The sequence below is a fragment of the Larimichthys crocea genome, chromosome VI, assembly GCF_000972845.2.
Source record: "Larimichthys crocea isolate SSNF chromosome VI, L_crocea_2.0, whole genome shotgun sequence".
NCBI classification, from domain to species: domain Eukaryota; kingdom Metazoa; phylum Chordata; class Actinopteri; family Sciaenidae; genus Larimichthys; species Larimichthys crocea.
The window spans coordinates 8,122,051-8,137,086 of NC_040016.1; the positions used below are offsets into that span (position 1 = coordinate 8,122,051).

The 15,036-nt window shown below is 40.8% G+C and overlaps 3 protein-coding genes across 5 annotated transcripts in view; all 3 read right to left on the minus strand.

Moving 5' to 3' along the window:
* The window catches only part of kif17 (kinesin family member 17), a 33,658-nt gene extending 33,633 nt beyond the window's left edge, over window positions 1-25 (minus strand). The window contains exon 1 of the mRNA XM_027279794.1: window positions 11-25. The gene's annotated coding sequence lies outside the window, so the exon portion shown is untranslated. The remainder of the gene's footprint in view (window positions 1-10) is intronic.
* Window positions 26-863: 838 nt separating this feature from the next.
* sh2d5 (SH2 domain containing 5) lies at window positions 864-5,485 on the minus strand. 2 transcript variants are annotated; one of them, XM_019258915.2, is made up of 10 exons: window positions 5,122-5,485; window positions 4,717-4,782; window positions 4,562-4,642; window positions 4,399-4,473; window positions 4,158-4,304; window positions 3,527-3,727; window positions 3,235-3,421; window positions 2,793-2,898; window positions 2,558-2,717; window positions 864-1,931 (listed from the first exon to the last, which is right to left on the minus strand). In XM_019258915.2, exons 2-10 carry the CDS (start codon window positions 4,765-4,767, stop codon window positions 1,728-1,730), a joined length of 1,212 nt encoding a protein of 403 aa, XP_019114460.2. In that variant the 5' UTR covers window positions 4,768-4,782; window positions 5,122-5,485; the 3' UTR covers window positions 864-1,727. The 2 variants fall into 2 exon arrangements, with proteins under 2 accessions (XP_019114460.2, XP_019114455.2); XM_019258910.2 differs by having other exon boundaries at window positions 2,793-2,901.
* A 1,060-nt stretch (window positions 5,486-6,545) lies between these two features.
* On the minus strand, window positions 6,546-14,053 carry hp1bp3 (heterochromatin protein 1, binding protein 3). 2 transcript variants are annotated; one of them, XM_010735645.3, is made up of 13 exons: window positions 13,885-14,053; window positions 13,304-13,390; window positions 12,005-12,182; window positions 11,392-11,454; window positions 11,129-11,285; window positions 10,879-11,022; window positions 10,473-10,532; window positions 9,974-10,113; window positions 9,795-9,885; window positions 9,217-9,376; window positions 8,410-8,521; window positions 8,092-8,238; window positions 6,546-7,972 (listed from the first exon to the last, which is right to left on the minus strand). In XM_010735645.3, the coding sequence occupies exons 2-13, from the start codon at window positions 13,368-13,370 to the stop codon at window positions 7,459-7,461; spliced, it is 1,833 nt and encodes a 610-aa protein (XP_010733947.1). In that variant the 5' UTR covers window positions 13,371-13,390; window positions 13,885-14,053; the 3' UTR covers window positions 6,546-7,458. The 2 variants fall into 2 exon arrangements, with proteins under 2 accessions (XP_010733947.1, XP_010733948.1); XM_010735646.3 differs by lacking the exon at window positions 11,392-11,454 and having other exon boundaries at window positions 13,885-14,051.
* Between the last annotated feature and the right edge of the window lie 983 nt (window positions 14,054-15,036).

A 15,036-nucleotide genomic window follows, 5' to 3' on the forward strand; every position in this document is an offset into this window, starting at 1 on the left:
GTGTCCTTACAGGTCTCCTGCTACTCTTCTCACGGCGTTTCCAAGTTGCTTAGCAACCATACACAAACGTTGAGGAACGGCCCCAGACCGGCGGCCATTTTGATGAGGGCGGAGTGAGGTCGAGTTAGCAAGCTAACAGTGAACACAGTACATCGAAAAGATTGTTACTACACAACCATGTTCTGTGTATAAAGCAAGAAAAAAGAGTAAACTACAGTCCATTCATGATAATGAGGGGGGTCTCCATCTGGCTAACCCATTTCTTCATCCAGCCGTAGCTAGTTTCAGCTTGCATTAGTTTAGCTTAGCTTACATTTCTGGCTACACTTGAGGAAAGTCATATTTGTAATTTAAAGCTTTAAAATATCTAAACGTTACACTACACTACATACTCATTTTGTTCATTAAAATCTATTTAATAATGTTTGAAATGTATTCGACAAATACACTCCAGCATTGCCAGTTTATTAGGTACGTGTACCACCTAATGGGGGTTATAATTTAGATTTTGTCAAAACATTTTGAGAGATGTTTGATTACATGCATAGTGACTTTCAAGGATGCATTTTAATTGCATTGTGTTACCTTGATATAATGAAGCTGTTCCTCTTATTTCATATTAAAGATGGTAGCCTAAATAACAGAATCCCATCCTTTATAACGTAATTAAGCTCAGCAGCATGCATCCCCCAACTTAGTGTATATCTGTAGTACGCTTGTCACCCTATTCTCACATCGAGCAATCCCATGTAGGATTCATCTGATTATTGCGGCAAAGTAGCATCTTTCTCAGTACCATAGCTGCAGGTGATGTGTCCTGCAGAGTCATAAATAAAAAGAAAAACAAAACGTTTGCATAGATGTAGGTTGAACACAGACGACCTGTCATTTAATCTCAAACAGGTGAAAAACATGAAAATTGTTTGTTGATGAAATACAGAAAAGATGGTACAAGTGTGCAAATTAAGTACTTAGTTGTAATGCAGCATCTTGGACAGGAAAAACAATATCACAATGTAAGTGCACACAAACTCTTAAAATTACAAGTAAAACAAACATAACATTTAGTATGACTGCACACAGACCTAAAGACACAGACAACCTTTTCCCTGATATATGCATACTAATACATTGAGCAGGCAAGATACAGAAAACAATTGTTGTCATGGTCATATTTCCTTATACCAGGAGAGATCATTGGGAAGTATTACACATGCTCCAGGTCGAAACACACTAAGAACAGTGTAATCAAGAATACATTGAAATGAAACGATAAAATGTGAGTTATATTTGTGCAGCTCTTTACAATGCACTAAAAACAGAACAGTTATGGCTTTGCCAACTGGTGCAACAAGCTACACGATCAATTCCACTCCTGTTTCACATTTTTATCTCTTAAAAACACTAAAACTCGTCTGATGCCTTATAGGACCAAATAAAAATACACTTAAAAAAATATATTAAAAAACATAAAAGCAGCAAGCACAAACACAACACCATTGACATGTACGTACCCTTTGATGAAATGACTTGTATACTATATACATTAAGTGCCAACACTATTAGCAGGTGCATTGTGTTATATAGTTTGTAAAAACCTTCCCACAACACCACATGTGATTTAAAAGTAAGAGATGATATATGTGCAAAGGGAAAAAAAAAAAAAGAAAGAAAAAAGTGTCACTTATATTGGAGGTTGGCAGTCCACAAGTTTCAGTGTCCGTGGTTTAAACCCATGCCTTTCTGTGGGTACTATGTTTGGCTTTGGTCAGGCTCTTGTGTGGCTTTACAGCCTGCTGTTTGCTGGTATTTTCCTCCCACTCGTAACAGTGGTTCACCCTGGCACAGCTCAGCAGACACGGCAGCTTATCCTGAACCTCCGTGTAGTGTTCAATTAGTTCTGCTATGGAGCTGAATTCATCCTTGCATTTCTGCCATAAAAATAAAACCACAGAAAATAAAAAGAAAAATCACAACTCGGTTTGCCAAAACATTTATAACCAAATCCCAACAAAAACATAAAATTTCAGCTGAGTTTTAATGTGGTTATCCCAGTGTTGTTTTATGGGATTTTACATGCTGAACAAGTTCAGATAGTTAAAATATTTTGGTGTAAAAATTTAAGAAAATGTTTCTTCAACACCCACAGACCGTCACACCCAAACTGAGGTACTGCACGGCCACTCGAGTGTATTTTAAAATAATATCCCAGAGTTGCACTGAATTGCAGAGAAATACAAGGAAGTTAAATTCTTCAATGTGGATATGCAGCCCTGAAACGGCCTTGAATCTACCCAAGCGGAAATGTATAAAAGATCAGACCTTTAAAGAGTTAATATTAGATATAGATACCTTTGATATAAACAAGTATCAGCTTATCAACCTTAAAAATTGGAATCAGCGTTCTATATTTATAAATTCAAGTAACTAATCAAGAAGAGTAACAAGTCAAACATACATTTCTGGGGAATTAATTGTTTTTCTGTAGTTCAGTCTACATTTCGAAGCAAATATTAGCCCGACACACTTTCTGTTAGCTAGTTAACAAAACAATTACCTCCAGCAGGAATTTTCCTTTCCGAGTGTTTTCTATGAGGTGGGTGACCAGACCACTGGGGAAGCGAATGATGAGAGAGCCACATTTGGATTTTTTAGGATGTGGACACAAGAGGTACGATCCCAGAACATCGTCTGCAAGCAGGGAATAGCTGCTGTCACTGAAATACAGAAGATACACTATTAGAAGACACACTCAAAACAAAATAGGACCTAGATCTATGAGCGAGACTCACGTTGCGATACCAGCCCAGCACCACACCGCTTGAGCCAGTGCTTCTTCGGTTTCGGCCAAGCTCGGGGAACGGGATCTCCTCTCCACCGGTTTGTCGTTGCCCTTTTCTGCTTCACATATAAGAGAAATCCCTTTTAACTTTCTGTAATGTAAACATCTCAAAATTCATGAAGGATGAGTAAAAGGAAATCTCAACTTAGTGACGGAAATGTTAAGTGGTAATGAAATAAACCCTTACAGATAATAGTCAAATGAACAAGTTTACCAGTGACCCATGTGAGAGAAGACTGTCATCCACCACCTAATCAAGTGGTATTAAATTCCCAAAAACTACCTTGTGACACCGCAACAGACAGTGGCTGCCCATCACCGAACATTGATGGGATTGCTTTACCTAATCAACTCTTTGACTCTTGAAAGCGCTCTGTGAACACTTGGCCCACCTTGTGACCCACTCAGTTGCTCCTGAACACTTCGCTGTTTGAGTGGTGTGAACGTGAAGGAGCGGTAAGCTCCAGAGCGCAGTAATTTAGTACGGATGGCTTTCTTTCGTGTCAGGGATGGGGAGGAGGTAGGGAAGACTTCATCTTGGCTGCTCTGGAGCTCTTCAGAAGACTTGTGGTCTTTCTTCTATAGATGGGAGGCGAGAAAATGTTAGTCTAGAAGAAGTACAGTCAGGATAAGTTGCAAACTGGGGTTGATGTTGTAAATAGAAGAAACTATTAAAGTCCAAACCTTAGTCCCTGGTAAGAACCCTCGGAAAGGGGCTCTTCTGAAAGACACCAGGGCGCTGACACTAAGAGGGAAGCCGTGGTTTAGCAGGGAGGGGTTGCGACGAGGCATTGGGCCGGCTGAGTCTTCCTGAGCCTCCTCTGGGTGTTTCTCTAAGTAAGACAGCTGGAAACAGCGACAAAGCAGCAGGTTCAGGAACTGTGCCTGCAGGACAGAAAGTGGACACAGAAAACCCAACAGTTACTGTTACTGTATGATGTTATTGATTATTGACCATCTGAATTGCGTAGCTATGCTCATAAGTAGGACTTCTCAATTTTTTTACACCGATGTACCGCATCAGAAAATATTAAGACACTATATTCATCACCATTATGACAGACTTTAAAACACAGCAGCATAGGTCGACCCTCTTCAGCAACAGACAGTTACACATGAAGCAGGTTTATTACTAATAAGATTATTTATTGGTGACTGAACTGGTTAAAAGAAACAGAGACAATTTTGGTACCGCTGATGTGTCCTCTACCTTATAGCATCCATCCATCCATTATCTGTAACCACTTATCCTCATCATAGTGTAAAAAACCCAGATATTTTATAGCTGTGTTCCACGTCACCAGACATTTCTTACCGCTCTGGAATGCCTAGCTTTAAACACATGGCAGTACAGCTGGGCGTCAGTGTTGCCTGGGTTGTGGGAGACGAATGCAAACTGGGCATCGACGGGCCGGGCTGTGGACAGAGAGACTCTACGTAGGGCATGAGCCATCAGGAGCGTCTGCAGACAGAGACACACAACACAGCTAGTGAAAACTACATCTTCAAACCAAACTACAATAATGTTTTCATCAGAGATAAACCACCGAACTTACTGTTTCATCCTCATCATACACTTTCACTCCTTTGATGGAAAACTTTATGGATACAGGCCTCCTTCTTTTGCATGTCTGATTGAAGACAGTCAACAATTTGGATCAAATAAACACTGAACAGATGATACTAATTTAAAAAGTAACCAGAAGGCTCAGGACTTACTCTGAGGGATTTCAGCTGTGTGTGCAGTTGCTTTATCTGGTCATCCAAACAGTGATCATCCACAGGAAATGAGCCGACATACTTCAAAATAAACACACATGTTTAGGCCAAAAATAATAAAAAATAAACAAATGTTTGCACATTTCTAGAGTTACCTCAGCTGATCGAGTCACTGTACCATCTTCTCTGACTGGTGCCTCACCCATGCTGCCTGTTTACCTCTGCAAAAACAGACAGCAACAACATCTTACACCCCAAAAAGAAAAGAAAATGTACCATTAAGTCTCCACAGGAAAGTGGTTCAGGACTGAGTTTTTAATACAGGCTTTGGTAGTGTTTTGCCGCCACTAAACACACCTTTTCAACGTCGTAAAACATCAAAGTTAAAGTTTTCATATCTGTGTCGAGGAGTTGGCTAAAATCCAAAACGTGAGTGAAGGCAACATGACAAAGTTCAGTGGACCAAACTTTTACACCGTTTCCGCCTCTGTGTAGGCCAACAGCACACCGTCACCCTTAAACTCAAACTTCACAGTTTGTAACAAATCACAGAAACTCACTTTTCACAGCCAGAGAGAGCCTCCGACCACAACCGCCACCTCCTCCGCCCAGTCGGTGTCTTCTTCACACGCCGTAATTGACACCGAGCTCTTCCTCACCTTTTTACCTGCTGCTGCGGCCGCTCGGACGCTGGTCCAGGTGTGCTCCCCGCTGCTGCTGGCCCGAGGCGGGGCTCGAGTGACAACGAGGAGAAGGTGGAGGTGGAGGTGGTGGAGGTGAAGGACTAAAATGAACACCTCTCCTCCTAACATATGAAAGTCAAGCGGAAGATAAAGCGTTGAATCACTTCACTCTCCTCCTCCACACTTTTTTTTTCCCATTTCCAGCTCCGCACATTCCTGCTCATTGCGCAACTCGTGCAGTCACACGCCCAGCGGTGGGAAAGCGTTCATTTAGTGACGTCAGAGTACCGAAACAAGTGCTCAAAGTACTGCATTCAAACACTGCTCAAGTACTCTACTTATCATCTTTTACATATTGTATTCATATCTCTTATTACTGCTGGAAGCTTTATATAACAAGTGTTTTTTTTTGTCTCATAATCTTTGCTTTTTTCTGCCCCACCAGCCACAAGTGCCCAAGCCACTGGTTTAATCTTTTACTTTGAAATAAATGTAGTCTTAATGAATTTACTCTTATTTTATAAGAATACAAGAAATATCAATCCAAATATAGATTGGAAGATAAATTAAGGGCATTGTAGAGTACACGATTTCCTTGAACACGTAATAGATAAGAAATAGAAAGAAACATAAAATGGATATATCAAAGTACGAAGACCTTATTTAAAGGTCCAGTGTGTAGGATTTAGTGAGGGGACTCCATGGAAGAAGACCCTCTGTAGATATAAAAGGTTCATTCTAAAATAGCAAAAACACAATTCTTATTTTGTGCTTGCTCCGGGTGCGAAATGTTGGGTCTTTGTAGATAACATTAAAAAGAGTACAGTCTAGACCTGCTCTACATGTGTCATGAGATAAATTTTAGGATTTGGTATGATATAACTAAAACTGAATTGATTATCATCTCAACCATATTCTGCCCTAAATCCTACACACTGAAAATTTAGATACAAATATAAAAAAGCAATGAAGTAAATTAATAAAAGTGGCAAAATGTCATTGACGCAGTTTAAAACTTATAACTGACGCAAATCTATCAAACACTCCCATCATTTTTTGTTTTTTCTCAACAACCTTCAAGCAGTGAAAGTTAAATCAGGTGAATCATTTATAGTTTAATCATTTTCAAATTTCTTCAAGGACACCTGCAGGTCCTAGAAACCTCTAGTTGGGAAGCACTGACCTGTATCATCATTATAGTACTGCAGAACGAAGAAACCTTCAAACAGCAAGCTCAATTAAACACCTGATATTAGTTTATGTTCCGAAAAATGCATTAAGTCAAATAATTAAACAAGAAATTTACAAATATAGCCATTTTATTAATGACTTGGAAAAAAAAAAGCTTAACAACACAAGGAATACATGCATGCAGGGTATGTATGAGCTAGTATCCTCCTTTTTCTTATTCACAACACACATTTCTTACAGTTTGGTACTCAATTACAGCTGTGAAGCAATTAAATCAATTTATGTATAGGCCGTTTTCTTTTTAAAAACACACATACAAAATAAAATAATTGAAATGAATACAAACTGTTTTATTCTCCACCTGTCACCTGCAGGTCTAATCTTTTTTGGGGCAATTTAAATAAACTTCATTAAAAAAGATAATATAATTTCATGAGGACAAATGGTGATAAAAATAATAATAATAAAAAAAAAAAAAAACAGATTCTGATGGAGCACTGCATGGCCAAAACATTGTAATTACAACGGTAAAACCTGTGTTTTATAAAACATTAATATTAGTAACCGTTTAAACCTTTGAACCCATATATCAAATTATACTTAATTTTTCAACCCGCCAAAACACTGACTAGGAACGTGTGCTTCCAACATCTAAAGATCGGATGAGGAACGGATATAAAAACAGAAGTCACTACATGGCTCTAGTTACAGTATGTTGGATCTTGCTATGGTTTTCCCGAAGGGGATGGGGGGGGTCACACTAACAGAGCTTTTCTACACATCGGTGATTAAAAAGGAAATTCAGAACCTCTCAATGTACAGTAAACTGAACTGGTAGTATAAGGTTCTTATTCTACAATAGAAATAAAAAAACAAAACAAAATAAAATTTAAAAAACAAAAAAAAAATAAAATAAACTACTGCCCTGTTAAAAAGGGAGAAAACAATGATAAAGAGAGAGAGAAGCGGCAGACTGCTGCATATTCAGAGCAGCCCAGTCAGTGGAAGATGCTCATGGACTCGTTATTTCCCTCTCTTGGACTTGCGAGTGGACTGCTTGCTGCCCTTCGCTCCCCTTTTGACTACGGGCTCTTCAGGAGATGACTCTTCGGGCTCGGGCCGCCTGGACCCACTTTTGGTCGCTGGCTTTTTAACTCCTTCGTGGGACTCATTGGCCTGAGATCTCTTGGACCCGCTGCTCTTCGTCGTCTCCTTCGGGGAATCGCTCTCGGGGGATGAATCTCTGGACACGGGTCGCTTGGACCCCCTTTTGGTCAGCTTTTTAACGGCTGGTGTTCTGGGCTTTCTTGCAGGCGCTCCTCTCTTGACGGGTGTAGCTTTAGACGGTGCTGTGGACTCCTTCTTAGAGGCTGACTGTTTCGTTGGCGATCTCCTGGCTGAAGACACTGCTTTCTTGGCTGGAGACTTCTTTGCGATGGAGCGTCCCCTGCCTTTAGCTTTTGGCCGACTGGTGCTCTGGGATTTCTTGGGCGGTGGAGGACGACGAGCCTTGGGTGGAGGCCTCTTTTGAGGTTTCCTAAGAGTGATTTGAACAGGCAACTGTTACTTAAGAAGCAGCATAATTACACATCACAAGACTCCAAACCACACATTTATTTAGACAGTCATTTTCCCCCCCTTTTGTTAAACACATACCTCTTAGGAGGGGGAGCTTCATCCTCAGACTCTTCCTCTTCTGACTCTTCCTCATCAGAAGAATCAGCTGTCCGCCTTCGCTTGGGTGGAGGCGGATGGTTTTTCTTCTCAAGCTCTTTGAACTTGTCTGGGTACAGGATGGTAGGGCTTATGAGAAAAACAAAAAGAGCACATAAAGACACATGTATCAGCGGTGTATGCCTCACAGAAGAGGAACTATCAGTCAATTTTTAGGCCTGGCTTTAAACTTCTTCAAACTACAGTATGTGTTATGAAATGGTTAAATAATGCAGCTCTTCCCAAACATAGCTGGTATACCTCGGGTAGAAAGGAAACGAGAGCTGGTAAGTCCCTGTGAAGCCGTGACCAGTGATCTGCTCCATCCAGCCGAGAACTTTACACTTCGTCAGGGTCCTCCTCAGATTGGCCACTAAGAAGATAAAAGAAAAGACCTTTTAGTGTCACCATTTGGGATGCACAAACCTCATTGCACTATCATTACCTTGTGTTCAGGGTTCATGTTCTGCCAGTGGTTGTTTCACATACATATATGTTCTGTTCTAGCTCTTCTCACTGGTTTGAAAACTGATGTCAATATTTGAGTCAAAATGTGATGAGAAATGTGGGGTTGTTGGAAGGACACAAGAAGCCAGTCAGTAAACTACAAATCAAACCAACAAACAACCAAAACCTGACAGGATTGTATGCAAGGGTTCAGATAGAAGTTTGTGTGGAGCAGAGGTGTTCAATACATTCCCAACAAACCTTCAATGATGAATCTTTAAACTTAACTGATGATACCAAGATGGTACTTTCACTTAAATCACAAGTCGCTTTTAGGAGAGGAGCTCCTCACCGGTGACCAATAGCATGTAACTTCCTCGTTATGAGCATTAAAAAAGCTGCAGAAACAATCATGTTTTGATTAGTGGTAAGCATCTGCTGAGCTATTAACTTTATAACAGCACCTGAACAGGCCTAGTTTTGTTCTGAACATAACAGTTTGAACCATCTTGTAAACCAATGGCTTGAAAATACTTTAACCGTCCCTTTGAAACAGGCCCAACATGTAATTAATGTGAGAAAGCCATCAGTAGTGTAAACAGGAAACACGAGGAGTCTTACCTAATTGGTACTCCTTTCTATCCTTGTTGGCGTCTAGTAGGTATCTGCGTAGGGTAGTGGTGCTGCAGGTTTTAGGTTCGTTCATGGCTGTGATAGCAGCTGTGATGGCGTCCTCCAAGGTGCCGCCCTTCAGCAGGACCTGGTTACCAGTTCGCTTCAGCTGTGACAGTCAGATACAAACATCTTTAGGATTTTTAGGACAGGACATTGAACTTCATTGAATCTGAAGCTTTTAGCCGTGTAGTCACTGACAAAGAGAGTAGACCATGACAAACTTGTACTTCCTCCTGGGTTTAACAGGGAAAATTACCTGGCAGTAACTTTATCTTGCAAAAATTTTAATCTGAAATACAAAATACAACTATGATGATGCCCGAGCTGACAGATAGTGGCACTGTAGATCTTTATCTGGCCTGGAAACAAAGCAGATCCTGATGGAAATGCACAGATCATGGAGAGTGAGGGAGGACGCCTCCGTGTTGCTCTTCACCTGAATTGGACAATTTATGTGGAACCAGTCATTTGAAATGGAAGATGTGGAACAAAAAAAATTAATAAAAACAATGTTAGAACTTCACCTGGAAGGTCCCTCTGGCTCCTTTCCCAGTGATTTGCTCCAGCTGTCCTTTTTCTACGGCCTTCACCAGGGCTGTCTTCAGGACGTCTGGCCTGAGGACGAACGAAAGTTACTGAAATCTCGGCCGCTAGTGAAACTGTGCGAGGATGTGTGTCATCTTTCCATGTAAATGCTCCGTACCTGCTCTCGATATTGAAGCTGGGGAAGTGCTGCTCCAGGTATTTCTTGATCAGATTGTAGGAGGCCTCTTTAGGCTCACAGAGCCGCGTGATGATGAGAGGAAGAGCATCTCCCAGAGACTCCATCTTCTGACCGGCTTTCTAAAACACCATCCGTTTACAGACATGACGATTACAACCAAACACATCGCAGTCTCATAGGGAAAGATGGGAAAAGGAAACTGTTGACACTCTGTCATTAACATTGAGAATTAGACCTATAAATACTGTAGTGAAGGCATTCTCCTGCTCAGCACAGCCTACATATCAAGTATCAATGAAGAAACAATACAGTCATGTCCAAAGTAGGACGATGGACAGGATTAAAAATACCACTGTAATATCTATCTTAGTGCAAAGATTGGAAATGGAAGACAGCTAGTTTGGCTCTGTCCAACACAACGCTACCTGCCAACAAATACAACTATTGTACATCAATTCCTCCGTCTATTGTAACTTACCTTAGACAAGGTGGACTGCTTCCCAATGGCAAAGGTTCCTGATAAGCCTTTACCCTTCAGCTGTGAGAGAGAGAGCGAAAATAAGTAAACAGGTCGACACGTTTTAGTGAACATCTGTTAAATGGACCATTTGCTAAAGCAGTGCGCATGGAGCTCTAATCAGAACAATACTCAACATTTAAAAGAGTTTAAAATGTTGTCCAGTTTTTGTCTTTCTCTGTCTGCAGTTAACAAAATAGTACAACTGCATATGTACAATGACTCAAAGTTTGACAGGTGTACCAACAGTGACTAAAAGGGGGGTGGAGCTTACGGATCAGTCGATTAATTATTGTTTCGCAAAGCAAAGCAAACATGTTTGACAATCTGATGCTGAAAATGTATCTGTATGTCGCCTGCTCTCTACCTGTTTGATGGTGCCTTTCTCCAAATGTTTCTTCAATGCTTTCTTAATGAGAAACTTCTTCTTGTCGAGCTCCATCACCGGGTATTTTTTCACAATATATTTCATGACGGACTGGTATGAAACTCCAGATCTGTCATTACAAGACTGCAAAGAAAAATGGATAAAAAATAAGTTATAAAAAAAACAAAAACAACAAAAAAAACCAAGCACGTCTTTTGTTGGGAGCTGGATTCACAAAGTTTGTACACACCGTAATAGCTTCGATGAGAATATTATCCACTTTGTTCTGAGTGCCTGCAAAGTTGGTAACAGGAACCTTTTTGCTCGTGGTGACGCTCGCCCACGAAGGAATCGTCCTTTTCACTTTCTTGACTTTGGCTTTCTCGTACTTGTAGCCATCCTTCAGCCTGTCACCAGAAAGGAGCGAGACACAAGTTCAGTGAAGCTGGTCAGTTTTTTGGAAGCGATATTTCACTGTGATTGTTACCACCCTTATCTTTAGCACATCCTCACCTTAGTAGGAGAACATAGCAGTGTGTTGCGCACTGTCCAGCCGCGCAGTCCTTGCATTTGTCACTTTGTCCGTTTGTCACCGACGGGAAAAGCAAAATGAAGTTTTAGAACATCTGTCTTAATGATCACCAGAGTAATTTGACTCTAGCTGAGTTGCTATGCTAGTGTACTATGTGCAGAAAAAGTCAATGTTTGCTTTGTCAAGGTCTGGGAGAAGGAAAGGAGGAGAAATTATAAAAACGATGAGGTAAATGTTGCTTATACGCATCACCTACAGCCTGTGTCTTGGTACTCATACATATTATGTACAACTGGTCAAAAACAAATAAGTCAGGATATTGTCACAACAAATACGCTGTCTGTAAAATGTTCCTCTCTCTGATTTTTAAGATTTAGATTGAGCTGGTAACAAATTGCTAGTGTCCTCTCCTCCTGGACTCCTCCAAGACTGCGGACAAAGGGGCATCTTTTGGAAATGCAACACTGCGACCATGAGAGGTGCAGTCTGCTGTTATCCAAGCAGAGGTAAGGATAATATAGACAGATAAAAGTGCTATCAAAGTGAAATATCGCAGTGTTCAGAGTTGCAGACTAGCCCTCTGGTCAAACTCACTCTTTCTTCTCTGTCACTTCTCCTCCCTTGTCTGTTGCGGCTCCTTCGGCCTCCTCGCCATTCTCTGTGGGGGCAGTCTCTTCTGTGGACTTGGCCTCCTCGACCTCGGCTGTGGCAGCTGAGGATGCAGCCTGCTCATCGTCAGCAGAAGGCGACTCCTCTGAAGAGGCTTCAGGCTCTAAGTGAGAAAAAAAAAAGCACTGAAAGTTGAGAGGCTGTCATAAAAGTTAAAGCACATTAGAAAGAAATGTAAGTTTCCTCTTCCAACTATGTTTTTGGAGCTTTTACCTTAATTGTGTAGTGCAAAAAATGTTGATATCCTTGGACTCAGAACTAAAAAGCAGTATATCTCAGGGACCCAAGCTCATGATTGTGTAATCAACCACTATAAAATCTAGATTAAACTACTATTACTAAAGGAAAAGATACTGATTAGCTATCTAAAACTGAAAGCCTTCTTTCACACAGCTCTATACATTATTAAAAATACAATAGTTGACCAACTCTTCCACGCTGGAAACACTTTTTTGCAGTTCTCCATTTTTGTTTGTTGTGCTTTGGGACACAATTTGAACAAATGTGAGACAATATAAGTGATTTAGCAAGAGAGGGCCACTCTATGAGCAACAAAAAAATGAATAAAATCAAAACCAAACACAAAATTCATGATATTAGCACCTACGAATAAAGATCTGAAAGCCAGTGGAAAGGTGCAACACAAGTCTGGGTGGAAATGAATCATTGAAGCTGCTGTGACATGATGTGCATGATATAAACCACTGGTCTACCAGGATTTTATTCACTCAAAAGCTACTGGTGCGGTTGTACAGGAGTGTTTATGCTTTTCCAGCATGTGATTTTCCTTGTGTTGAGTCAGAGCTCTACACTTTGTGTCCTTGCTGATTGGCCATATCTGCCCTGTACCCTTTGACATGTCACAGACTTTCACTTTGTGATGCAATGTTTTTATTACAGCGGGGACTCTTGTTGATATTACACTGGAGTAACAGCTTGAAAGCTGTCTATTTTCCATCTCTAGCCAATCTCAATGCCCTGCTTGATCAGTATATCCACATTTTTTGCACCCTGAAAGAGATAATTGCATGCCACATATCAAATATGGTGCAGTGTTTGTTTTTTTTTCCCCTCCCCCAGTGCTGGAGAGCTGTAAACACAAACTTCTCATGGCTCCACATCCATCTCCAGACTGGCTGTGTGCACTTGAATCCACAGTTGTGTCAATGATGATGCGTTCACGGGTCTGTAGGATAAAGTGATGGACGACCACCCTGGCCTAACCTTTCTCTGCTGCAGCGGAGGGGGGCTTCTCCTGGGTTGGAGTCGCTGCTGCTCGGCGAATCGGCATCACACGAGATTAAACGTTACCTGCGTGGTGGAGGAGGGGGAGAGTACACGTATGTGAACACAAGGGAAAGCACAGTTGGCAGCAGCACTTGGTTTGTGGCCCATTCTGTGTGTACATGCGTGATTAGAAATGGCGTGAATGCCAAACCCACTTCATTCATTGAGGCCCATTATCTTCAAACAGAAGAAAAAGCTGTGCTTGTATTTAGTTTTTAAAAAAAGAGGCACATTCAACGCTATTCAATAATGCCCCCTGGCTTATCCGCCAACGTTAAGCAACAAACTCGACCATTTTCACGCAAGCCACAAGATGAGTAGCCAAAAAAAAAAAAAAAATCGCCAATTTCGCCATTTTGTCAGTTGGCTTTACACACAGTAATGGCGTCGCACAAGGCAAGATAAAATTCATTTCAGTTGCATGGAGTCAAAAACACCGACCGACGCTCGTTTCCAGCATCGCATCCGTGCAACTACACGTTTAGTCACTAACGCAACACGCCGTGGATCAAACTTACCTTTTACTTCTCCTTAAAAAGTGAGTTACTTTGGAGTAAATTTCTGCACGATCCTTTATTTAGATTTCTCTGTTTACGAGCCCCGCCCCATTAGGACCGTTAGTGACGTCGTGGCGTCACAGAGCACGTCGAAGGATTCCCGGCGTCACGTTGGCGGACGCTAACCGCTGAAATCTGGAGTTAAACATCGTCTTTAAAATTCAAATTATCAAACAAAACACACCATGAAACTCAAATCATGTGACGCAGCCATCACTGTCACTGGCCGTGTGTGTTAACCCGCCTCCAGCATTAGCCGAAGTTAGCAGTTTCTTCGCCACAAACGTGTTTTCTCCTCTCTTTAAACACAATATTGAGGTTTTCTGTCCATATTTTGAATTGACTCCATGTCTTCTAGCGTACATGTCAATTCAAACCGGGTACATCACGATTTTAACCAAATAAACTCAATTTGTACCACATAAACGGTCACAAACTACAACTCTGGAGAGGTTTTGTTAATGTGTCTATGGCTAAGGCTCATGGGAGCTGTAGTTCTCTAATGCAAACAAAGTTAAAATGAAGAGGCATCCAACTTTTATGACTCATTACAGTATTAAATACACATTCAGCATAAAAACATTGGATAAAATGAACTCTATGAATGTACACAGAACTGAACACTACCCCTTGCAAAATGAGCCCTTTTCAATACTTGTTTATGTATTTATATGAGTCAGTGTTGACAGACTGTTTAAAAAACTGACTTCAATCACACTCCTGCTGTATCATTAACCACTATTCCCATCAAACTAATTATGGGTTTCATGTTTGATTAATCTGCAGTTTATAATTTGGTCTACAAAATGTGTGAAAATTGCAGTCATACTTTCCTAATGCCCAATATGACTTCTTTATATAGCTTTTTTTGGTCCAGATAAAAGATAAAATGTCATACAACAAGGAGGAGGAATTTTTTGTCAATTGACTGATGGTGTTCAAACTGGGTTCCCAAACAAAGTGAACAGCCGTAAAGACAAGTGAATGCATCAGAGATCTAATAACACATTTGGTGATGTGATAAACGTGACCACACCAACATTGTAATATAAATGCAACTGTATGTTTGACCACATTAAAACAACTGGATAAAAGACATCAAAAATATAAAAC